At 39.3% G+C, this 27,971-nt stretch overlaps 1 protein-coding gene across 1 annotated transcript in view; it reads right to left on the reverse strand.

Annotated features, from left to right (window-relative positions):
- Positions 1–1,057: 1,057 nt before the first annotated feature.
- The window catches only part of LOC139741361 (uncharacterized), a 54,223-nt gene continuing 27,309 nt past the window's right edge, over positions 1,058–27,971 (reverse strand). Inside the window, exon 2 of the mRNA XM_071651942.1 lies at positions 1,058–2,385. Within this exon, the coding sequence (XP_071508043.1) occupies positions 1,302–2,385 (1,084 nt within the window). The 3' untranslated portion in view covers positions 1,058–1,301. The remainder of the gene's footprint in view (positions 2,386–27,971) is intronic.

Genomic DNA, 27,971 nt, shown 5'->3' on the forward strand with positions numbered 1-27,971 from the left:
AGAAAAGATTTGCTTCTTTTGACCATAACTTAAAAAATGTACCTTTATATGTAGTGACCAATATATCATTTAAAAGGTATCATTTTGTACTTCACGACAAAGACCGTACTTTAAAATCTTCAAAAATGGACTTATCGGTTTTTGCGAACAAACTCTTCAACTCTAATGGCATTCTCACCATATTAAAAACGGACAACATGGAGGGGTCATGACCTGGGAAAGACAGCAAGCGAAATAAAGGGGAAGAGAGATGAAGAAAGCGGTGAAAGCGACGCTCTTTACATACGAAACCTTGAACATAATCACAAACTACTGAGTGTAATGCTATGGAATGGAGACAATGGTTACATCGTAATTTGCTTCTTTCAATAGACATATTTATCTGATATTGAGACAAGAAACATACCACCTGTAATGCCAATAGGCAAAGTACTTGTATATGACGCACCAATATACATAATTAATAATAAACCCGTCATTTCTTACATGTGGTCATGCACCATGGAAATCATTATTATGTTGTAATCGGCTCCCGCACGCACTGGGCTAACCGGGTCCTAACGAATTCATTACCGCGCAGGTGAAGACACCTGACATGACAGGTTTACATAGGCAGCTTTGTCTCTTCTTTTGGCAAACCCTCTCAACATAACTGGGGTTTACTGGAATCAAAGAAGCGTGTGAAAGAGTTTGGATAGCACTAGTATCTCGATTGGAAGTGAAAATGTCCAGATAGTCCTGCCAAATATCTTTGCTTTTGTTTGTTTGTTTGTTTGTTTGTTTGTTTGTTTGTTTTTTATATCTAAACACGAACCCAGAGTCATCTATGTAGTTGTGGAAGCCAAAAATCATTCGTATCTAAAAAAATAAAGCATCTAATTACCCGAATAATTATGTCATCAGTGCGAAGTAATCATTTATAAAATAATCAATCTCTTTTTCAAATAATTTTGACATTCTACCTAAGCCTATAAAAGAATACAAGAAATTGGAAAATGTTTTAAATCTAAATAGGTGACTCTATGAAGAGCTAAATTAATGAAGTCATCCCCTCTTTTATGGATCCTTTAGGACCCCTTTCATTCTCCATTCACGAGAAACCCATGATTCACGTAATTTTGTGAATTACAAATATCTTGGTGGCAACCGCTTACACTTGAGAGCGTGATGATGGTGCCAATGATGAAAAATCGTACCACGACATAGTCTGGATGGAATCACTTGGTGATTAAAGCATTTTGAAGATGGCATAGAGACTAAAAATGAATGCAACATTGTTTTACAGATGTAAAACGCCTTCGTCAAGTTTCCAAGTTGTCAAGGAATATGCGCTTTTCTCTGGCAAAGATATCCAGGGCTTTGTCGTAGAGGGCGATGTCTGCGTGAAGCGCGGCTCTGACTTCAGGGTCCGCCTGCAGTTCGGCTTTCAACTGCGACACCATGTCTGGGAGTGTGGTGTCGCTGGTATTTCGCTTGTTTTCTGACAGATTCTTGTAATCGCTCGTATTCGACTTGTCTCCTGAGCATGTTTTACGAAAAGGCAGATCGTAGACGCGCTCCAGCATCGCAAGCGACAAGTCGTATTCGTCCGTTATACCGATCATCGAAAACCAGTCCTCGAGATGGCCGACGCTATACCTCAGAAGCAGGTCCATGTCGCTTTCCGAGAGGGACTGTTTGAGGATGACCTTTTCCTTGAACCAGCACGGTGCGCTGTTGAACGATGCGCCTGGCGAGTGCGGGACGCCGCTTAGGTCACCATAGCGAGCATTTCCGCGCGAGTTGGCGGTGCAGAACCAGGGTTTGAGTAGGAGCTGACGGAAGAAATAACTGCCCTGGTGTATGGCCCACTCCTTGAGCGAGGCGTCCCAGGGGCCTAAGGCACGGCAGGTTTGGTCCATCCCCGCTCTCCGGCAGTATGTGTAGGAAGAGATGACCCTCTCGTACGGATCCCGCAGGATGGTGAAGTAGGAACAGGTGGAGTTCGTCATGAAGTCGCATATACCGAACGCATAGCCGCCCATGAGAATTTTGTAGCGATTTTTGTCCCGGGCTAAGCGAACCTGCATGTTGCTCCTTCCGCTGCTGTCCATGACGGGGCCGAGGCTGCGGACCGTCTTGGACGAGATCATCCTAAGGCATCGTTTGGTCGTAGTTCCTGCCGCTTTGTTGAGATGCGAGTATACAAGGGCGCCCTCTTTGTACCGCGGATCGTCAGCCCGAAAATCGTCTCTCATCGTGAAGTAATTTGGCAGAGTGTTGCGCGCATCTGGCAGCCACTGACGCAGCGAGTCGTTGACGGACCAAGAAGCGACATCAGGCACTGTATACGTCTTTGTTGACTTCGGCGCTGCCGGCGGCCTGGCCGTCAGGTTCTCAGGTTTTCTGCAAAGGCAAAATGAGACACAAGAAAGTCAATGAATGATGACTAAATCCAACACAACAATGCGCTGTTGTAATAAAAAAAGAAGCAAAATAAAACAAAATACCACATCACTATTTACTCGGCTGAAGTGGGCACAGAGCAGGTCCCACATTGTTGGTAATGCACTTGTTCTTCCCTTTCTCGCTATAATCATTATACATGATGAGCGATAGCCCTGAGGTGTCCCAGCCAAATATTATAAGGTATGTTCTGTGCTTAATAAGTATAACTGTCAACATCAGATGGGTATTTAAATTGAGACGAAACAATACAAAACAAAATCGTGATTGCGCATTAAAAGTTTTCATCGTGAACACGCAAACTAAAGATCAAATCAACATACATGTATTCGTCTAGTTATATCGATGCGACAGCTACGGTAATTTCAATAATCTATAATAATTTTTGATTATTACATTGGAGTCAGTATTGTAGTTGTTCGTTACAGTAGTCAAAATTACCTTACATACCAGCGTGTGTAATCATGGTTAGTGAAATTCCACATTCACTTATAATCACCCACACAGACACACACATGATGGCACCGACAAAATGAATAGAGACGTACTATGTAAATAAGCATTCATTTCTTTCTTCTTCTTTTTTCAGTGCGCGCAATACATTCTTATCTGCTTCGAATATAGGTTTCAGGCACGAAATCATAGTGATACAAGTAGAGACGTTCTACATTGCACAAAACAAGTGAAGACATTCTGGCAGTATGTATGTGTCACGGAGAAAGCAAGTTTTCGTATCAATTGTATGCTAGCTCCCCGCGGGACACATTTGAGATTCCAGCGCAAATTACAGTCTGATTATTCCAGTATACCACCGTGTCATTCGGGATTACTAATGGCAATATGTCATGCACATTATTCAACTCGAAGACAAGACACAATCCTAGAAAAAATGGTGCTTTCTTCGTATTCACTTTACATGCATGCTCTATGGAATGTATTTCTTGCAATGTCTGTAGTATTCGAGAAATGGATTATAATGACCACAACAAAACGTCCGGCCATGCCCCATTCCCTAATATGGGTATAGGCCACAAGTGCATGATGATATTTGTATAGTGAGTATAGAGTATATAAAATGCTATGAATTAAAAAAAAAACAACAACCAACCAACAAACAGAGACATGCGGTACACTTATACAAATAAAGTCATAAAATACATAATACATACACACTCACGCACACACACACACACACACACACACACACACATGTTCTCAGACACAAAATTTTAATGCAAACGGCGGAATAATGGTGAACCCGTCATTCAATTTTAATTGAATTCAATTCAAGCTTTACGTTTATGTTCTTATTTCACAAGATTATACATCGTAATAACTGCAATCGAACATTCATTTGAATGATATACAAAAATTAAAGTGATGTTTGATGTTTATAATTACCACGAAAACAAACGCATACATTCTGCGAAATAAAAAAAAAAGATGAAGATACAAGGTCAAGTAACAACCTTTTCAATTTATCACGAAATGGCTAAACGGAGAGCAAAAACGAAGTCTTGTATAATTATAACAAAGAAAAATGTAAGTACATGTATGCCATATGGAGTTGGCAGAGGTATAAAAAGTCAAATAGCGATGAAAAAGGACAATAAGACTTTCACAAGCATTAAATTGATACCAGAAGCATGTATTCATCATCTGCTAAGACCCCCTTTTTTTACAGCTGTATTTATCATGATAACCACATCTGAAGTAAGACTGACGTCATAATATCTCGCAAACTTGACAATCCTGCAATTTCACTTGTAGTCTGCGTTCAACTTCATTATGTGCATTTCTTGTTCTGTCATCTACAGAGTCCGTTATCCAAACGGCACTGATTAATTTTACGTCCCCTGGGCATAGTCTATTTTAGATTTGCATAATGTACAAAAAAAAATAAGACGATGTAACTTCTGATTATCATCCATTCCTGCTTTAAACAGTGTTGAAAATAACCCATTTGTACACTGTAAGAATTTGTGTGAACATGAACAAACCATGACTCTTTAAATCAAACCCAAATCTTCCTGATCACCCATATTATTGTTAATTAGCATTTACAATAATAAAACAACAAAATTGGACAAATGCACCTGCACCCTAACTCCCCTTTGCACTGATGCGTTTTGTAGTCACCCTCCTCGGTTTAATATGCAATTTGATATGTATTAAATGATTTGTAAAGAAGTACAAGTTATATGCGCTTTTCCAGAGGCCGCCATCAAACTCAAGCTTCAGCTTAAGATGACGGTATCCTGCATGCAGTTTGTATGTATTAATTTGATTGAATAAGCAATGACATTCCAATTGTATTTTGTGTGATTATAATTCACCTATACAATAATTTCATTATTGATATACAAGTGTATTATACATATAATTATATAATATTCATTTTGCGTTGGATATAATGTGATTAGTACTGGAAAATTGTTTGTTACGTTGTATATACGTTGTTAAAAATGCAGAAATAAATCAAATAAAAAATCAAATCAAAATGAAATCAAATGCACACACACGCACACAACACACACACACGCACACACACATACACACACACACGCACACACACACATACACACAAACATAGACGATGACGGATGAAAATGTCGACTATCCTGGCGTCCTCGAGTCGCGCCATTTATGATTAATACCCATTTATTTATTTATTTATTTTTGTCAGCGTTCTATAATAACGTTAGTGATTGAATGTTCATTGTTTATAGGGGAATACTACACTCAACATGTGCAGCTACGTCCACAGTCTATCGTTCTGCAATGCCCGCGATATGAATGGCTACCTGCCCTGAAAACCACGCAAACAAAAAGGCACAAATAAACAACGACAAAACATTGTCTTGTTAGAGCGCGTCAAGTAACATAGATTGCACTGGCATATCGATTTCGGTGCTTTGAGTACCATACATCATGTCGTGTTATTTTGTGGATGTTTGTATACCCCGTCGACTTTCCCATTTCATCAGGTCATTGCCTGAATTGGTGAATATGTACTATCCATTCTGCATGCCTCTCTGCACCTACTTCACGGAAATGAAAAAAAAAGCGATCTAAATATTGTTGTAGTCTCGTTTTAATCTCATCAAAAATGTGCTTATTCCCTACTTATCAACTGTGTGTGTGATGGCATTCAAGCTCTGATCATGTATACGCTTTTTATGCATGGTTTGGGAGGAAAGAAACATCGCGGGGGGATACCCGTCGCTTCAATCCCTCCAAATTTCCACGCTTAAATTGAGCTGCAGGTCTCCAGCGAGATTTTCGCGATCGGTGATCGGTATTTTTCAAACGCGCCGTCGTACTGCACTGCCATGCAGACAAAACAGCTACTCGGTACTGATGTCCACTGGTTGAGTAATGGGAAAAACTTTCTCTCTCTACATAATATAATCCAATATGTGTACATTTGTATCTATTATGTACATGTATATCTATCCAGCTAGATAGAGATATGAGTATATATATATAATCATATACACACATATAAACATAACACATATTGGATTATGTAGAACCAATACAGCTGTAATGTATACTATACATACATATTATATACATATGTGTGTGTGTGTGTGTGTTCACATGTATAAGAGTTACAATGTAAGATTGACATTATTTTGTACAATGTTTGTGTATACTGCAGTTTGTCTTTGTTTAATGTTTTGTTTTTGTTTCTGTGAACGTTTCTGTTTCTGTGATATGAAATGGAACGAAATTTGAATAAAGAATTATCCAAAAAAAAAAACTTTTGTAGTTCACTAAATATTGTAAAGTGAATGCCGTTAAATTTTCGTGCCAGGTTTTCCTTTGAGCTCCAATATTGGTAAACGTTGTTCAAGTACAGTTGTTTGCTTCTGTAGGAAAAAATAAATAAAATATAAATAAATAAACAAACAAAAATCTTAAGCCACTTAATTACTAAAATTTACCAAAAATTACTGCATGCATAAATATTGCAAATATAAGGAGAGGAAGAGGATTTCTAAACCAAAATGGGCATAGATGGGTGTCTGGCAACGCTATAATGTAATGACAACGGCAGGGTCAATGCACTTGGTGAATGGTGCTAATATACACTTTATACGAAATAACCAGGGACCTTCCTGATATAACCATGGGAAAATAGGATCATTCTATCTGACGCGTTCTCCTGTGGCCACTGTGACGTAGCGTTCGAGGTAACGTGACTATGACATCATCTGCGCCTCCTTAATTCTCATTATGAGCTGCTGTTGTTGTTTTTTTAGAGACATCATGTGTCTGTTTGCTACTTATTTTCTTGATCTTCTTTGAAGAGTATATCACATTTTTTTTTTCATGCGCCAGGAGAGAAATGACAGCCAAAAAATGAAGAACAAAATAAAACAAAACAATATCTATCAAGATATTGTGAATTTATTCACGTACAAAGCACGATATAAATAGGATCTGTTGATGACGTCACTGTTCATGACGACGATGATGACCTTGAGACATACTCGGGGACCCAATGTTCAGTGACTCATTGACATCCACATGATAAAAACAAGATTAAAGTTGGCATATTTCCCTTGAGTGTTCCCCCTGAAGTGCTTACTGAAATGATCACTGAAATTTTGCCCTTTTTTCTGTCCTTCGTTTTCACGGACAATAGCCTTTCCTCTCGTGTAGAATAACCGACCCTCAGCTTTGGAATATAAGCCTTCATTATCATTATTATTTCTCCCCTTATTGTCTGGGTGTAAAGAACATAGGTTGGAAAATGAGATGGAATAGTTAAAAAAGGGGGGGATACGTAGAGAGAGAGGGCGTGCATCATAGTAATTTAAGGAAAATGCTTCTCCCGCAATGAAACGGATGTCTGTACATTTTGTGGGATGATTGGGTGGCGTAAAATAATGCACTACAAGCTTGAGGGTCTGAAAAGAACCAGACCACCATAGCCCCGAAACATTTTATACTTGACGCCTGGAGTAGAACGAACAGACATGAATGAAGAAGATAATGTTTGGCACATTCCCCCATTATGTGGGTGTTTTTCCTTGTTTTTCGTATGCAAAATATGAAAGCAAACAACGTAAACAAAGTGACGGTTTATTGACTGATTAGCGTTCAAATTTATGAATAGTTGATAAATAGTCTGTCTTAAAAGAATCGTTGGGATTACAGACAAACTCAACGTTTACGTTAGATACAAACATACGCATGAATAATAATGAAAAAAAAAAACTCATTTCACAAGACCGTTCTCTTCATCAATCATGATGCTTTGCACATTTGCCTGTTTCTGGTCTCCGTCTCTCCCCGAAGCGTGGATCACGCCTAATCAACTGCCCTGGTGCTTGGGAGATTACTACAAAGCGCTCTACCAGAACCGACCTACATCTGTTGGGCAGACTACTAAAACACATGGCCATGCTCGTGTGTGCTGCTAAGTGGTGAATGTCGATTTTGCAGATGCTGCTGTTGATGGTTTTGTAACATTCAAGAGGCAGCAAACTGTTGGAAACATCTCGGATCTTGAAAAGACATCTTGAGAAAAAAAGTATGAAAAGAGCAAATGGCCTCACTCCTACATTATTAGCGTCGTCTTGTGTACTATAATCGTCTATATCGTGGCAAATACTCAAATGACACAAAACGAGTCAGCTGATTGTGTGAGTTTGTGGAATACATTCATGAGGAAATTTTGAGTTGTCAAATAAATTTCAGTATGATTGTTGGACGAATTTAAAAAAAAAATACGATTCATAAAACAAATGTGTAAATAAATGACTCGTTTGCAATGAATGCTTACTGACAGTCAGAGCGAGCAAAAACTCATGATATTCTATAAGTCTTTTGCCTTGTACTCTGATACCGATTGCATCCCCTCTCCATCAAGACCCCTACCCCTCCCCTCCGCTAAACTCAACCATTCTCCATCGAAAGAGGTATCGGGTGCACGTCAACTTTTGTTAGCTTATACCTCCATGTTCCTTTCTTCTTTTCCCATGGATGAGAAAAACATCACCTGGTGGTAACAGGAAAACCAGACAATTATTATTCCCGTCAGGTCGCTGGGGTTTCTTATTGTGTTCTCGCGTCCGCGTTATTCCTTTTTTTTTCGATCAATGTCACCCGCCAAAAGATAGACCGGGTCCACACCGGCGTTGAAGTCGGGCGACGCCGGCAGAGATGAAACGAAGATGACCCAATTGGTTTGCCGAGGGGAAAACTTTGGTTTCTTGTTTGTTCTATTACACTGCTGATATCTATAATTCAATATTCTGACACCCTGCATGGTATAGCGTAAACATCCGCTACCAAGCGACAAGTAGGAGAAGACTGAAGATGGTACAAGTTGAAGATGCCAGTATAGCAGTGAAAAGTTTGGAAAAACAGTATACCCCTGACTGCATAAAACCACAATAGTTTGAGTTTGAGGTTAACATAATAATTATTATTATCATACAATTCAATGACCATGATGACAGTGGAAAATTTGTCCAAACGACAAAATATGACAGAGGTTCTTTAGGTACATACCACTTGCAAAGTGTACTAAAGTATATTCAATAGTAAGATCTACGTAAAAGGCAAGAAGTGTTTGAAGACCTTTACGTCATAATACGCGCAGATGCATCTCATGTTCCGCATACATACCCACCACAACCCTTGCCAGGCGCCATTTCAAACCTTGCCATTTCTCAGCTATATACGCCAATGAGAAGTTGACGCGTTTACGTGGTCGCCATTCGTTTCTTGGGTAGAATACACCATGTAGATTTGATGTGGTGTGTTACAAACAAATCCATAAAACCTTCAGCTGGGCATGTAGGCCCGCCAGGTCATTGCAGTAAATCAAGCTCTTATTTCAAGACCTTAAGCGTGTCGATGGATTTTATATACTATGTACATGCATTTATGCATCTATCACTGTCCACCGACGCGTCGCGATGGTTGCTTGGTTTGACAGGTAAGGAAAGTTGCGGGTAAAAAGAGCGCCACTATGATCACCCAAAGAGGTATCAAATGAAACCTCGTACGTATAGGTTTGGGTTGCGGTCAGGACCTGACCTATTTCGGAGAAATTCATCCTACAACAAACAATATGCCATTTTCATGAATATGTATTGCAGTTGCTGTAATCACGAATTCTCCAGAGACTAATGAAACGCGTGGTATCTCAGTCGAAGCTCGAGCAGCGACCGCGAAGACGACAGCTTGGGGAATCATCCCCGTCATTTCAGTTGAGCTCATGGAATAGCCATTTGTTTGTTTGTTTGCTTGTTTGTTTGTTTGTGCGTTTGCATGAGTTCGTGTGTGTGTGGAGGGGGGAGAGGAGGATTATTGTATATGTGCGTGAGGGTGTAGAAGTGAACTAGTTTCTTCAAGGATGCGAAGTGGCGAGTCGTTAAAGGACAAGTCCACCTTCATAGACATGTGGATTCAGTGAATGCAGCAATGTTAGTAGAACACATCAGTTAGAGTTTGGGGAAAATCTGAAAATTCGTTCAAGATTTATGAATTTTGAAAGTATCTGCGCAGTTACTTCTTGATGAGAAGACTATTACAGTGTATGATGTCATATATATGTGTAGAACGATATAAGGAAAATATAAAGAGAATTTCTCAAAATTTTATTTTTTTTTTGAAAAAAAAGTACACATTTTCTCGACTTGTCATACTGATATATGTTTAAGGTAGTATCATTCCCCCTGCCTTCTGAAAGAGGCGTGTCAAGTGGTCTTTCATTATGCGAGAAAAGTGCAAATATGTTGAATTTTCTTGTATTTTCTTTTCTACTAATTATTGCTGCATTCACTCAATCCACATGTCTTTGAAAGTGGTCTTGTTCTTTAACGCTATTAAGATACGAGAGGATCTCCGTGTGTATGTGTGTGAGAGAGTACTAGTATGTAAAATGTGTGTGTGTGTGTGTGTGTGTTTGTTTATCTGTTTCTAACTTTAATAGATTAATTCTTTTTTGTCTTGAGAGCGTATACTGCTCGTACTGGCTCATAACGTAGAGCATTTATACTGGTTTTGAAAGGTACAACTACTACTTCAGAAGATACATGTAAATAAAGAAAATATTTTTTCTGTTTCTGGTAGTCTTTGCAAATTAACCTTTCCACAACCTGTAGAACCTGAAAGAACAAGAAAAAGATTCAAGTTTATTAACATTAGCAGTAGCAGCATACACAGTTCAGATGTAACTATTATTAAAAATTAATGTATTAATCTATTCGTTTACCTACTTATGAATCTATTAATATTGATTCATTTTGAGGATCGGGTAGAGTGGGGCCGTGTAAATATTATATTTTCGTTTGTTCGAATCCGTGTGCCAAGTTGAAAATTAAGTGTGAAGTGGCATGAACTGCATTTTCCTGTCGGTGGGAGTCAACGAACTGATGCAGCTGTTCCAAGATCTCGCAAACAATGCCGATAATAATGCGAATATGGCAAAGACACACCATTATATGGTCAATAATAAGTGATAGTGACGGGGAAACTATTTTCCATTAAATCCTTTCGATACCACTGGCAACCTCTTTGCATATAGTGCCAATAGCATTTAGCGGAGGCGGGCGCGAGAGGGTCTAGGCGAGAGACGTTGCCCTGGGTGCAGCTTGATAAACGGTGGGGGCTTTCCGGCCGAACGCCGCCTGCCCACAAACGAGCGCGGAACGCCCGCCAGAAGATCCGTCAATTTTGGCTCGTAAGTTGTAAACATGGCTTGAACCCTTACGTCTACCTTGTCCCTCTACCCGTGAAAATGTCATATGTTATCCCCTTTTTTATCGATATAGGGATTAGCGCGTTGTACTATAGCATAATAACAAAATGCGGGTACGAAGACCTATACAGTGTAAGAATTTGCCAAGACACATTCTCTCAGTGCGGAACAGTTCACGTGATGACAATGTCTGCGTTTATTGCCTAAAGAAGATGTCTGCTATTTTTTGTCTACATTTGCCAGTTAAATCACTCCTCTTAATCAAGAGTGCCTTGCAATTTCAGAGGCATACGCGCTTACATTTGTGCCTTCCACAAGAATTAAGTTTAATACATAATATACACCATACACGTACACCACACAAAGACCCTCTCACATACACGCATACGCACACGCACACACACACACACACACACACACACACACACACGCACGCCCACTCACACACATAAACCACACCAACCAGGCGTGACTCACTCCCGTTTTAAAACGAAGTTCTCGGGACCGGCAGTTTTATTTCGTTTATACCGAAATTTCGTTATATCCGAGCTAAAGTACATGAAGAGATGATAATAAATTGGGACCTGAATTTTGATTTCGTTATATCCAAAATTTCGTTAAAACTGTGTTCGTTAAACATTGTTAACACTAGAGTGCACTGTATTACTGACTGACTATAAATACAAGGTGGAAAGTTATGATGCAGGAGATAAAGTGCAGATTTAATAATGCAAATCGTACAAAACAAAACAGCCAATAACATATAGCATACTTTCCAGATTTATCATCCATCCAAGCCCGCCTACTCAACACCAACACGCGCCAAGAAGAGGCACGATTCCCGACACATCTTCTGCTGATAGTCCTCAATTCCGGTCATGAACAACAAATGCCCGACGAGGCAGTCCCAAGGGGCCGTTAGGGGGAAGGCAAACAAAACTCTATGAATCCGCGATTTCCTTCTGCCGTTTTTTCCTAAGCCCGCCTTTCTCCTTTCAACCTGATTTGGTGTGTCATGATGATTTTTCCCATGATGCTTATCGCATTTCCCATGATGCTTATCGCGTTCGTCGGAGATTTATGGTCGTCATTTACCGCGCTGTCTTGAAAAGCGAGAACTAATAATTCTTTATGCCACGAAGCGTGTTTGTTTTCTTCTAAAGTCTGTTATAGTAGAGTCCATGGTTATACCATGCAAGCAAAAAAACAACAACAACCATATTTACTCGATGCGGAGTATAGGTACATGTGATAATGAATATGTTCAGCCATATAAATTATACTAGAACAAAATTATGTAAAAATGTGTGCTAATTAGGCTCGATATTAGCAGTAGCCCGGTGGCCAGAGACCACTATTAAAGATTTATGTCGGACCACAAAATTTTCATAAAGGTAACCTTCTGGTGGCACTATATCTTTGATGCAGAATGGATTGTTATGTTCCGTTTTATTTCGGGAGATATTTTTTCTTTTTCCTGGCTACCAAAATTTCAAATCTAAGGATTTAACTGGCAAAGGGCCACTATAGAGAAGAAAAGTTAGTTTTGAGCCATATATATTGATTTGCTCATTTCTGCATAGATTGTTACATCATAGAGACTATATAAATTTTTTTTATAGTATTATGCCTTATCATTTGTTGTCTGTGTCCATAGTAGCATTTCCTTTTCGTTTCCTTCTCCTCTCTCCCTCCCCCCCCCCCCCCCCCTTGTCCACCTCGGGACTTACTACCTTCCTCACTGTCTCTCTATCCTCTCATCAATCTTTCCTTACAAGAGAGCCGCCTTGTGTTTGTCAATGTGCGTTGATATGTGTGTATGTATGTGTTTTTTTCTTTACTACCACTTAGGGAAACTGTTGTTGTTATTGTTTTTGCTACTATGTGTTTGTTTTTTTTGTACGAGGGAACTGCATTCTACAAGCTCTGCTTTTTAGCAGTCCCCTCCATTTCCAGCAATATTGTTTATGCATTTACCACAGTGACATGAGGTTTTTTTTTTTATCTCTGTTGGAAATTTACCTGTATCTGTTTTACAATGTTATTTCTGTTCATCGCATTGTGGTACTGATTTTCTAACATCTGTGTATACGAATGTTTCATTGTACTTCCAATCATTTTGTTGGAAATGAAATAAATGAACTTGAACTTGAACTTGAACTAGCATAAGAGTGAAGAATAAACACTGACAGGAGAAAATAATCACAAGAATTGTCAGTCAAAGTTGGTCTACAAAGTAGTGCTATAGTGCATTCCAAACATGATATACCTTCTTGAGGCCAACGTAAATTCTGATACAGGAGCTTGCAATGACGACAGATAAAAGGGCAGAAAGGCAGAACCATGCATCGCTCATTCCGCTTCAGTGATCACAGCAATATGGCCGATATCACCTCTGAACTTTCAGAAGACTATTATTTTGGTTTTGCACTACTTTCCCTTGAGGGTGAAATGCTAATGGTAGAAGTCTTGTGTGTGTGCGTGTGTGTGTGTGTGTGTGTGTGTGTGCGTGCGTGTGGGTGTGTGTGTGTGTGTGTGTGTGTGTGTGTGTGTGTGTGTGTGTGTGTGTGGATGAGTAGGGGTGGGGAAGAGTAGAGTAGAATCCAATACCTATAGGTCGCTAAAGACATGTTTAGCACACGGAATTCACTGTGTACAAACGTAAATAATTTTGTGGATTTGAGGAAAATTGGACAATTCTTTCAATATTTGTGATTTTTTTTAAAGTTTTAGTCAAATCCATTTATTAATTGATGGTCATCGCTGGATATCCAGAAGACCACGTATACCAATTCGCGCTGTCACGATATGAAGAAATTGAACATATTCACATTTTGCTTGTAATAATGAAAGAGCTTTGAACCTACAGTATCTCTTTCAAAGAGAAAGACGGAATATCAGTGTCAAGTCGAAGGGATAATATTCTTTACAAAAACTAAGTTTGTAGAATTATCTTTATTTTTGCTTTATACTGCTGTCCTTCTGTGACACCTCGAATTATAGTAGTCTTTTTGACAAGCAGTGGCGGTACTGAAACTTAAAAAGAAAAATTCTTACCTTTTGAAGGAATAATTGTGGACTAATGTGTTCCGCTAATATTGCTGCATTTATTCAATGCACATAAATATGTTTGGGGTATATTCCCCTTTTAGGATTACCTGAGAACAATGCATCTTCTTTGCCAACAAAACGAACACCAAAAATAACAACAATAAACCCGATGACTAGTAATGCAAATTGACTCAGACTCGGGTGTTTTCGCTAACAGATAGAAAAATACCGTAACTATACAACACACGTGAAGGAAATGCTATAACAGTATATCATCTTATACTGAAGAAGCACGCGTACATCAGAGATATTTCTAGACTCCATTCATAGCAAGATATACCCATTAGGTTAGGTCAATTTGGTTGATCAGATGCGGTGGAGTAGTACACAAGTGGAACTATTCAACTAGGCAGGTGGTGTAATGATATGTTTTCGAAAATTTTATGCTGGTATGAAATCCTTATGTTGTACCATATTGATATTTTCGGTTCACTGTGAATAGACAAATGGCTCACTCCCCCTATTGTACGTTTAACTCAGAATAGAATTCCAATTCATAAAATATTAGAGAGACACAGGTGTACCATCTGGTGTCGTTGATCCATGAGGACAAAAATAGGAGCTCATTTCCGTTTCTGTTCGAAGAGTCTTTTGAGTGCTTGCAAGGTGACCTCTAGCAGCAATTCATCGTTATTATTTCAAGTTTCATTGAAACTCGATTGCTTTATTTTCACTTTGCTTTGGGAATCATGCAATAATGTGACAGCTCAGACAAATCTCAGAAGAAAACAGTCTTCATGGACATGAATCCTGAACGCGGTTAAACACCTGGCATAAATTGCGTATTACTCTTTTATCCGCCGTGTGAGATTGTGAAGTCTTTTAAAAGTTGCTCCGAATTCAATATTGATGAACGCACGCCGGGCGCTCTTGCCAAAAATGTGCCTCGACTTTATCAATCTGTATGATGTATAATTGACTCGTAAGAATGTCGAGAAAGTGTTGGCGCGTCTTTCATTCATCGCTGTAGCCATGAATAATGAAGAGGTCACATCAAATATGCACAGCTCCCCCGGCTCCTCCCCTGGATGACGGCGTGATGAAGGATGAGAGCGACAGTGCTGAAAGGCACCATGGCAACGGAGATGCATCGGCACACGTTGGGCCAAGGCTTCGCCATACATCCCCCTCTTCACCAGCTCCTAAAGTGTTGATACGTTTGTCTCCAGTTGGTGACAACCTTCAGGACCTTGTATTTATCTATTTCAAACTCTTCTTTTCCCCAACCTTCCTCTCTACCTTCTCTCTATTTTCATTTTTGTCCATTCTCCATTTAAATATCTTCCTCTGTCACTTACCCCTCAGTCCTTCTTCATTTTCTATCATTCTTTACTTGTCGTGTTTGTTTGTTTGTTTGTTTGTTTGTTTGTTTGTTTGTTTGTTTGTTTGTTTGTTTCCTACCCTGATCACAAACTCTAAGCAAAGCCCAGCGTCATAATAGTTGGGGTGGGGGCACTATGATCTATCCATACGAGTGAATAAGACTCCTAACTTTGAAAAGGAGAGGTCGCAAAGTTCAAGCCCTCTTTACGTCCTTGGACAAGATGTTTTTGCCACCATGTCCATTTACACTCGGGTGTAGAAATGGGTATTCGACAATGCTGGGGTATCAATAATGGTAGGTCTCTCTGGAGGAATGGTGTTAACACTAAAAGGGCTTCCATAGAAGACTATAATCAATTGCTATCTAATAATGAACATGGACATGATGGAGCAGACAACGGTCTTTGATGAGGCCAGTTGTATAGTAGGAATATAAATATTTGAGACTGGACAGCTTAAAAGCTGGTACGGTTGTTCAAAGTCCCTGTTGGCGGATATCCTCCTGAATGGAGAGATGTAACACTGATAGACATCCCTCTATTATCGCATCCCACTGAAAGAGGCTGATATTTCTTTCATTTTCCATCTGAGAAGATGGCTGGATACCCATATTCAGCTCCACAAAGTGGTATTTCATGGGATCCAGTTGGATGTAGAAAGGCGGGGCCACTTCACCGGGTTATATGCGCCCTGCTCTTTATGATAAAGAATGAAGCGGGGTCTTTTACGTGCATGTCACATACGGAACCTCTGTATTATGTCCTATCCGATCAAGGGACAAAGTGTTTTGCCTATCCGAGGGACAAAGTGTTTAGAGGGGACGGTATGGTTACATACAGCATTCACTCAGCTAGACTCGGGAATGGAACCCATAGCAGGTCCTTTGGATCTGGAAGCAGACGCGCTACCGACTGAGCCAAATCACCACCCCTGTCGTGTCATGTTGGCTTCTTATTACTACCTGGGCGGTATCAGTTTCATGTGATGATTTTTCCGGTTTTCGGTTTTTGTTTTTCTTTTTTTTTGTGTTAAAGTCAAGGAATCGAGCAGCTTAATCAGGTACATCTCGTATCAACCTTACACGACGGTCCCTCTGTACAATGCGCTAATATCGCTAAAATCGGTCTATGGCGCATTTCATATTCATATGATTTCATATTTCATATACGTGTTTCATAAATATTTCATTATCGGCCTCGCCCGCCTCTGCATTAGAATTTTCAATTAGTTTCATAGGTTTCTCTGACTAGCGACAATGTGTATGATACATGAAAACACTCGCCTGTGGCACAGAAGCATTTGCATGTCAATAAACCTCCTCTCTATACGTGCTATACGACGAGGCGAAGAATATCAGGTATCCAATGCAATATTATGTAAATTTGAAATAACAAAGCAACATGATTCAGAACCCCCCCCCCCACATACACACACACACACACACACACACACACACACACACACACACACACACACACACACGAACACACGAACACATCATTAGATTTTAGAATTCAGGCTCATGATATTCCTAAATAGTTAAGAAATCACACTGAAGTGTTAGTTCTTTCCTTAAAATCCTTAAAGGTAGGGAATCCCATTTGCATGCCTTAAATGAAGAGTTGTATAAATACAGTGGTATGTTGAAGAGAGTATCATTTTAGAAACTCCCATAAAGTATTGAAAGTGGAAGGTAACATTTAGTACATTTTTATTGACCGTTAGATTTTGAATATAATTTTTTTCGGGGCTCACCGTAAATTCCAGTACATTACTAGGCTAGCTTTGCAGACCCATGCACTGCATGTGTGTCCATCATGTATATTTTGTAAAGAAAGTTCATCAAAACTTTCAAACATTTCTATATACATTCTTGCCACACACTCTATATGTTATTACATCAGCTCTTATACTTTTAGATTTGTGTTTATAGATAAAAAATACAGAAGACTGCAACAAAAAGGCTTCAGTGTGGCTGACACACAGAACTACTGAGTAGTTGAGTTTTGTGCATTATTCAAATTGTAGATAACTGTTGACTTCCAAATTTCTCAGCAGTGGCCTAAACAAGTCCCCTGAGGTTCATATTTAATGTTTTGCTGCATTTTGGGAGGTCTGTAAAAGGTACCCCCTACCTTTAAAGCTATTAATCAATCTCCTCGCATGACCTTTCCCCGCGCATTTACGTACATGCGTGTGTATAATCTTGTATGTATGTATGTATATGTTGCAAGTATGTTTGTACGTTGTATATGTATGTATGTATGTATGTATGTATGTATGTATGTATGTATGTATGTAGGCCTATGATGTATGTACAGATGTATGTATGTATGGCTGGATGTGTATTGAACAGCTAGGGCTTGAGAGTATGGTCTGTAGAAAACATGCTTTAGACTATCCCTTCTTTTTCCCCGCGCCGCTTTTGATTACACACAACACGATAAATGAGCAGGTTTGAAAGTTTCTCGCCTTTTGCATGTAGTAATGATCTAGGCCTGTAGATAATAGTATAGTTCCAGGGGTACTATTTTAGTAGTACATGTAATACTAATAAAAGTATGATGTGAAGATGATAATCTCAATATTGATAATAAGAGGCACCTTACACGCGGAGTGGAGTTGACCTTTAAGTGTCATCCACTGTACTATTACCGTCAGAGTGTTTTACGAGAGGTTCTCGATGAAGAGGCATTCTTCGCCTTTTCTCCCTTGCAAACTAAAAGTCGCACGGTCACCTATCATTACCCACGTCCCCTTCATCCGGGACACCGTATAGCGACGTGCCGCTCCGTCGGCTCGGCGGCGGGAAACCTCACACCTCTCGAGTGGCGCGGGGCAAGGGCCGTGTCGTCTTCTGGGGCTAGGGCGAGAGTGTGGAGCTATTTACTTTTCTCGAATCCCCTCGCTCGCACTGATTGCTTAGCTCTCATATCCATTTTTTCCCCTTCATCGGTTCAGATCTTTATGATTACTTTTTTTGCGATATGCTCCCCATGCAGACCGTCGAAACGAGCATGCCAAATTCTGAGCGGAGATGAGAGAGGGAAGGAAAAAGGACGGAAAGAGAGAGATAGATAGAGATAGAAAAAGAGACAGAGTGGAAAATATGGGAGATGGGGTTCATCTCATCTCCTTGGCTTAACACTATCTGCAATGGACCATGTCTCCGATGCTATCAACGTTACACTTCGGCTCATTTCTTCAGAGGTAACCGGTCTCATTTGAGTAACTAAGATGTATTGCAAACCTAAAAGGTTCCATCAAGGTCCCTAGGAAGCTAAGCACGCATAGATTATTATCTGAAAAGTCATTACAAGTACAGTCTCCCTAACTCCCCTTCTCTTTTTCCCCCTTTTCATTAAAAAAATTGCAATTGCAGGCTTTTTGGTAGATGGTTTCTATAATGTAAACTGAAATCAATATTCGTATCGTATAAGAATAAAGTTCAACCTTAACTTTCTTTTTCGTTCGTGAATTAGTCAGGCATTAGATTGACAATCTTTTAAGATTTTTTATTTCATTTTATTTTATTTTATTATTTTTTTTGGGGGGGGAGGGTCTTTTTGGTTATCGTTATGCAGCATAACAGAAATGAAAACAGAAATATAATGTCTCATAATGCATAATGACATTACATTACTATCAAAGTGTGATTGACAAATCTGTGCATACAAATTATGAATGTGCACACACACACACACATGCAAACAATTGACTATTTAAGTGCCATTAAACCAGGTCTCGCATCACCTTAACTTCTTCAATTTTTTAACAGTAATGTTAACATAATTCATCCTGAAGTGAAAATTGATATCAAACCAACGTCGCATCAGTTATGTACGTGACGACCTTTATCCATTTATTACGCACTTTGCTCACATAATCACGTGGTTGTAATTCAAAGGTACTGTTTACCATTGGGAGCAGTGATTAAAAAAAAAAAAACATGTGGGAGATATCACATTAGGGTTTGATGCATATGTGTTGGTCAGTTGTATCACAAAACATCCTATCATATAAACATTTCGCAATAAAGCCTAAAATAAAAGGAGATGTCACTATATTTCTCAATAAACCATAACTGTAGACGGTTTAGTCTAGAAACATTTTTATTATAACTATTGTTCACATTTGGCATATTTAGCAATACTAAACATTGACTATACTGATTCAAATTTTTACATTGGTTGCTTCTATCCCTAACTCACATTTTAGAACTATTTTGAAACACTGAAGCTGGGTTTTTTGTTTCATCTGCAAATGGTACATAATGCCTTTAATGTTTTCTTCTTCTTTTTTTGACGGATTTCCCAGAACTATACCCTTTTTTTAAAGCTCCATGAAACATGAAACCGCAATATGCTAGAAATCATCATTGCAGAATAGCTTCCCATAAAACCAACTCTGTATGTGTATGTGTGTGTTAGCGTGTGTGTGTGTGTGTGTGTGTGTGTGTGTGTGTGTGTGTGTGTGTGTGTGTGTGTGTGTGTGTGTGTGTGTGTGTGTGTGTGTGTGTGTGTGTGTGTGTGTGTATCCTTGCACGTTGTGATCATCCCTTCTGCAACTAATTACATTTAACCATCATGCTGGATGAACCCACCATCTGAGCGTAAAAATAGGCATAATTTTTGCCATTATGTTCCGCTAAGGAGACATTTCGTTAGTAGTTTCAAACACAAGGCCAGGTGAAAACCGCAATTTCACGAAACTACCAGAGTCATTTTGGACCCATTTACCTTTATTAGCACTCGCCTAAAGTAATTATTTCAGGCGTGGCGTCAAATATTTGAAGGCCGCATATATATAATTATCCCCCCGCAACCGGCATTTAGAGGATAATGGCGCGAAGTGATTATAGTTGTGTTCATTACTTTTATCACCACTTTGCATTCGTTTATAGTCCACTGTTCATACGCCGATAATCATAACGCTGCTTTTATAAAACGGCCATTTGAGCTGTGCGGATGGTTAATAATGCAAGAATCGAGCAAACGGTCACAAAGACGAGTTTGTCCACATTTAGTTGGAAGGTGTTGGCGGTAAATGTTCGTTCATGCAGTTTATAAGCATAATTATACCAGTTGCTGGCCAAGAATAAATGCGATATTTTTCAGCCAGAGAGTAGTTGCCGACTGGAACAGATTGCCTGCTAATGTTGTTGAAGCTTCCTCGATTAATAATTTCAAAGATTTATTAGACAGACATTGGAGGGGGGAAAAATTCAAAACCTCTGCTCCTCAACGCACATAAAGCAACAAAGTTGAAGATGATGAGACCGGAATACTACAGGACCAGTCCTCTACTTCCGTATCAGATGTGATGTGATGTGATGATGGATAATCAGATATCATACAAGCATCCTATGCGCGTTAGCTCGAGAATTTTATTTCAGGCGGACAGGGGACACACGAGGGAGAAAGGCGCATATTTGGGAGAAAGAGAAGGAAAAAGAGACAGGGAACGGAGGGGGGCAAGGGAGGAAGGAAGGAAGGAAGAGAGGGAGACGGAGGGTAGAAGAGCAGGGGAGGTAGGAAGAAGAGGAGGGAGGGAAGGGAGGGTAAAGGAAAGAAAGAAAAGGAGAGAGAGAGAGAGAGAGAGAGAGAGGGGGGGGGGTCCGAAGGGTAATAGACTAGGTGGGCACCACTTTTTCTTTTTCTTTTTTTTTACCACGGATGTAAAGTGGCTGCAGAAAAAAAAAATGCGTGTAAGACCTTCTTTTTTTTTTTTCTTTTTGCTTGTCAGCTGAAGAAACCCGGAAGTGGCAGCAGAAAGTTGCGCTGAAGGCCTTGCTTGTCCGCTGAGGAAACCCGGAAGTGGCACCAGAAATATGAACTGCCCCCCCCCCAAAAAAAAAAAATGAAAACGTGGCGCCGGCCATGAGAGAAAGGGAGAGGAAAGGAGAGAGGGAGAGAGAGAGAGAGAGAGAGAGAGAGAGAGAGAGAGAGAGAAGTAGGGAGGTATGGGGAAGGGAGAGGGGTAGAGAAAGAAAGAAAAAGAGGGCAAGATGAAGACATGGAGGGGGGTGGAGGGGAGAAGGGGAGGGACGAAAGGGACTCGGATGGAGGGAGATAGATGGAATGGTCCCGAAGGTAAAGAGGTCGCCATGGTAGGCAAAACTTCATCCAAGACGCATAAAAAGACGTCACACATGCGAACTGTGTATAGGGCTGGAGTCGTCCTTTTCCAGTGTGGACATCCTAGGGGGGGGGGGGGGGGGGCATTTCATGAAGCATTTTGGTCGGATATTTTTCTGACAAACTGTTACAGGCTACTGAAATCCTTGCATCTGATTGGCTGAGAGCAAATTTGTCCGACAATTTTGTTGGACAAAATGCTTCATGAAATGCCCCCTGGAGACAAAGCCAACGGAGGAAAAGACACCTACGACCACACCCCTGACGGCCACACCCCTGACGACCACACCCCTGACGACCACACCTCTGACGACCACACCCCTGACGGTTTCGAGTTTTTCCACTGCGCATCATGTCACCAGGCAGGCATAGATTAAAAAAAAAGAAGAAATACTCGTTCCATTTCTAGCATTAGATAGATCACAGATAGCTATCGAATGATCCCTCTTTAAACCCTTTTTGGCTACGAAATGCATTTTTCTTCTCTTTCCTCCTTTGAAAATACATCAATATCAGCATAGGTGGAAGTATTAAAATCGTACGTTCCCCTCTGTAAGATCTCGGATTCAACACCAACAATTGACCAACGTCAACCATTCTAAAGATCCGTTCAGATCGATGTGACAATGTAATTCTCGGGTACGAGGCGACGCGTCGTGAAAATGACAAAAGAGAAAGAAAAGAGAAGAAAAAAAAGTAGATTAACAAGTAAATAGACAGATAGATGGAATGAGTGAGAGAAAGAATGAGTATGAGAGAGGGAGATGTGGACTTAAGTGATCCGGATGGACACTTGATGGACTGCAAAGGCAGATAAAACTCGAACACACGAACACAACGATAAGGACGGGGAATAACGGTACATCGATAGTAAGAAAAAAAATTTCAAAATTTTTGTGAAGGACAGGATACTCTTTTTTTCTGTGACGTACAGCGTTATGATAAAGTAATTCTGAATAGCGCATTTGTGTGTGTGAGCGGCGTTGGAATGTGTGTATGTGTGTGTGTGTGTGTGTGTGTGTGTGTGTGTGTGTGTGTGTGTGTGTGTGTGTGTGTGTGTGTGTGTGTGTGTGTGTGTGAGTGAGTGTGTGTGTGTGTGTGTGTGTATGTATGCGTGTGTGTGTTTACGTGTATGACAGTGGTGTCACCAGGTGTGTGTAGCCTACAGCACGGGAGTGAACGTGCCTATCCGTCCGATTATTTCACGGTCATGGCTTTCTCGCCAATGCACTCCATCAAAAGAAATGATGCGTTCGAATAAGATGATTTCGCCTGGGAAATAGGTTCTACATCATTAAACGCAAGACACATTCGATCATTGTGCCCATTTAAGAAAAGGGCAAAAAAGGAGAAGAAAGCTTAGCTCGCGTGGTACCGCGGCTGTTCTCCGTTTCTTGCCGCCTAGAATACCTATCATACACAATCATGGACAAACGAGTATATGTCTGTCTCGGTTGGTGTAAAGAAACTTCAGTTTCTAACTACAAACTCTTCGTTATCATCACCGTTATCATTTTAAAGGAATGGTACAGTATTAGTGGAGATAAGAATTGGGCTTTTAACTTTTTCCGAGTTACCACGAGAACACCTATGAAATAGTATAGAGCATACCATTCTAAGAGGAATTCAAAGTTTATTTGATGAAAATCGGATTTGGAATAACTGAAACATCCAAAAACAAAGTAAAACAAAGTTAGAATCGCCCTGTTTTGGATATCTCAGCCATTTCATAAGCAATTTTCATCACATAAACGTTGAATTCCTCATGGAATTACATGCTCTTTCAAATTTCATAAGAGGTTTCTCATTATCTCACCAAAAAAATGTTAGAAACCTGAAATTAGGTCTCAACCAAAACTATACGATCCCCTTAAGTGATGAGAAGCACATTCGATGGTACAAGCATTTTTTCCTTGCAGCAAAAGCTGTAAATCGAAGAGGTAGGGAAAATATCGCAGGCTATCAAAGAAGAAGTTGAAATAAATATTAAATATAGATTAACAACAATTATAGATTTGTCGTTTTATAGCTGAAAGGCAGATGTTAAACCTGAAATTAGGTCCACTAATGTTTGAAAAGAAGAGGAGAATATCCAATACTGCCAGTATCCTTTTCCCCAGTTAAAGATTGAGACGAGAAAGAATTTATACTTCTTTAAACACGTCTATAATGATACCACATCGCAAGTAAAAATTTGAATCTATACCAGTATACGGTCAAGAATGATGGCTTAGAAACCGTTTCATCTGACGCCCCCCCCCCCCCCCTCCTCCACAAGACTGCCGATATTTTTAAAACATTTATAACTTCAACCAAATTGAATGAAAGAATGAATCTACAATGTCATGAGCTGATGTTCAGTCGGTAAAAGCATTTTTTTCTCTAAGTTTTCGGCAACTGTGGACCGGGTATCTCTGGTATACGTCGTCGCTCTATATAGTTGACAAAGGCCAAGCTGTATCAGCATAAAGAACTACGATGTATATATGGATTTTCCACGGTGTCTCTTTTTTGCTTTATTCTTATTAGCAATCTTATTCTTCTCGGCTTTATACCAAATACCTACGTAATCTGCAAGGGTGTGCTCAAATCCTGCGAAGATTTCAACACTTCGTCATTTACGGATTACCTTGCATTTGGACCAGGTCTGAAGGCAAATTATTGTAACTGGAGATTCATCTGATAGAAAATGCATTACATTCCGTATAATGATACGCAAATCGTAAATGATTTCATGATTACGGGAGGTACAGGTAAAGGTGAACATAAAAGTAAGCGATTATACTCATATAATTTCATAATTACATGTATTTGGTTTGCATGGTCATTGGAATGTTTGTGATTATTTTGATTTTTTTTTCAGAGGTGAAGCAGAAGTGTGTTTTTGCAATCAACCATTCACAAGAAGAACAAAGCTAGTTTTTCTTCGAATACACTGCCGCCGTTGAAATTTCCCCCGTTATCTCAAAAAGGCCTACTTCACAATCTCGGCGAATGAGTCTACCTTGGAAATTGCTCTGTCATTACGGGAACGTGTTGTAGTCAATCGGAACGGGACAACGCGTCCCGCAAAATGTACACCTCCCCAGGGCTCTCGCGTAGACAATTTAAAAGATACGATGACAGCTACTGCAGATACTGATTCTGAGTTCCCAACAAGTGATAAAAAACTATCAATATCTGAATCGAAAACTGACTACCCGTCACATAATGATGTCGAATGTTTTCATAAATAAATCATACGCGACTATCATCGCTATTCCCTCTCATTTTTCTCTCTTAAGACCGCGTCTTTCAAGATGGTTATTATGATGTCATTTCTAAGCCAAAATACAAAAGTCTCTTTTTTTATGATTGTTTTTCAATAACTACCCCTACGCTTACGGCAGAGTATCTCATGCTTATCATTACTGTGCAGATGAACGGTAAAGACAGCAATCATTTCTTCCTTATTCAAGATTCTGGCATCGAGTTGTTTTTATTGCAGCTGACTGATAAATAACCGACTACTTTGCCAATCAGCTGCAATAAAATCAGTTCGACGCAAAAATCGTTGATGTGAAGAAATATAAGCAGTACCCACCTCCACAAGGGATCAAAATCATCCCTGGATTTCGGGCAGAAAAGCCCGGCAGTCTAGCGGATATGACGGTGAATGAGCAGCTGCATATTTATACGTCGATGAAGGACAGTACGTCAATCATCTGGTATTTCATTTTCAATTTCTTCTTACCCTTCTGCGTCAATCATTTTGCTGAACATTCATCGAGGAATATTGCCTCTAAAGGGAAAGATTGGCGGATAGATTGATAGACAAAAGATGAGAGCACTGAACATTAAACCTCGCAAAACACTTCAAAATGTTACAGACTCACGTTTCATTTCATGTGATGATTATGTCATCGTGGATACATCTTCTTTGTCTACTTCAAATCGTGGTTTTTTTTTTCTGCATTCTTCCTCAAACCCGTCCACCATGAAAAAAAAACAACAAACAGTCTTGGAAAGCCTGCAAAAATAAAGCCCGATGATATTCACCACAGGGCATTGAACAGACAAAACAACAGAAATTGCAAAACGACAATAAAAGTAAACAAATTGACCAAGACAGCAAGACAAAGCTGAAGTCAAAATAAAATGAATAGAAAGAAAATAACCCATACGTATATAATGACATGAATAAATAGTAAAGACGATAAAACAATAATGGATATTCTAGACTTGAGATTGGCCTGAGAACCACTTGGAAATAACTCCATAATATCTGGATATATTTCAGTTTCTATTAGTGTTTAATGGAGCAAGAAAAGAAGTGAGATAGCAATTGCTCATTGAGACGACAAATAACTGGACTAAACCCTGCTGGGACCAACTGACGTCATTTAAAAACCCTCATCATGCAACCCATGGCACCATCCGACGTGTGCTCATCCGAGCGTTAAAAGCATCCTTTTGTTATTTAAGTGTCTCCCCTATACCTGATTTATTCATCATCCATTTTTCCGTTCATTAAGTGATTGAACATTTCTTAAATAAGTTGCTCATTAATTGGAGGAAAGAGATTTTTCATTTAAGCAGATGTGTAGTAACACATATATGATGACAAAATTGGATTAAAATATGTTACAACATAATATATTATGATCTCTCCTCCGCATGAATAATCTCTTTCATTTGACAAGCGCTGTCCGAGTTGTGCTATGTATATTATTTTAACATAACAATGTTGGAATTCAGAACATTGGTATAATGTTCCAGGTTCTGACCATTCCTGGGATAGCCTAGTGGTAATTTCGCTGTCCGTGACATAAAAAAACCCACACACACAAGAAAAAAAAACAATCATATACATTATTTTTCTTAATATTGATTTGAAAGCATAGCTCATTATGGTTTAAATGATGGACATTAAAAGAAAATGAAGAGGAAACCATTCCTACGAACATTTGATGATCTTACAGATTACAATGTGTATATTCATAAATTACGAGACGTACAACATTCTTAACATCGACGGAAATTGGAATAGAAAGTTAGTCCGAACGCGAAGCAGCCTTACAAGGAGAAATGAATAAAAAAGTTAAATAGGAATATATCAATGAATATAAAATCGAGTAAGTAACACGTTAATACCTAATTCTACCTATACTCTTGGATACAGGTCCAAATTTGATGGAAAGAGACAGACATACTCGCATAGAGCCATTATGATACTGTCTATAAAGCATCGTTTATGATATGTAGGTATTGACATTATACAGTTAACAAGAACCGCGCCAATGAATTAAATTTGCGTTTGAATTATGAGATATTCATCGGTTTGGGCTGTAATCCTGATATGGCTGAATCCGATAATAAGCATCAGGCGCTCGAAAGAAGCCAATTTCAGCTGTTACCATGGCAAAACCCGGCAGGAGCGATTTTATTTTTGACACCTAGTGCTTAGAGACTAAAGTCAACATATTCATCCCATCTACGAGAAATCGTTTATAATCAAGATTGACAATGAATAAACCCTTTTTTTTTTTTTTTTTTTTTTCCGTCCGGTCTTGTCTCTGTCTTGTTTTTGTTTTCCGTCCGGTCTTGTCTCTGTCTTGTTTTTGTTTTCCATCGTCCAGCCCTCGTGTATCGTTATCTCCGTTGTGCTAGTCTTACTTCCTGTCGTAGACTGTCTTTTGCGTTTAACTATAGCCTCGTCGATGTCCCAGTGTCGTTTTATGTCCGTTTATATGTTAATGTTGTCATTTTGTGTTTTTCTTCCTTTTCTGTCTGACTCTTTATGGGCTTCCATTTCTAATTCTATTTTGTCAATGTTTTTTAAACATTTTTTCCTCTCTACTTTTTTTTCTCTGCTGTTACAACTATTTTCGCTGTTGTTGCTTCAGACATTTTCGTTGCTGTCCTGATGCCGATAATTATTACCAATATTTTCACTGATTCTTTCTCTCCTGAGGGGCCCACACTCTACAAGCTTCGTCTTTTCAGTGGGTCCCTCCGTTTTTCGCCTTGTGTACGTTGATATTCAACTTTACTTTAATTTACTTCAGGCATTGTAATGTATCTTTACTGCAAGTATACAAGTACTGTTTTACTCTGTTAAACTCACTTTGATTGTTTGATTGGTTTTTTTTTTTTTTTTGGTACGATTCTTATCACTGAAGAAAGAGTGATGTATGTTATGTTATTTTTTTACTGTCGAGAAACGGAATAAACTTGAATTTGAAGATTTT

This window comes from Diadema antillarum, unplaced genomic scaffold, assembly GCF_040938485.1.
Source record: "Diadema antillarum isolate AM-2024a unplaced genomic scaffold, OU_Dant_1.0 seq00000923_RagTag, whole genome shotgun sequence".
Classification (NCBI taxonomy): Eukaryota; Metazoa; Echinodermata; class Echinoidea; order Diadematoida; family Diadematidae; genus Diadema; species Diadema antillarum.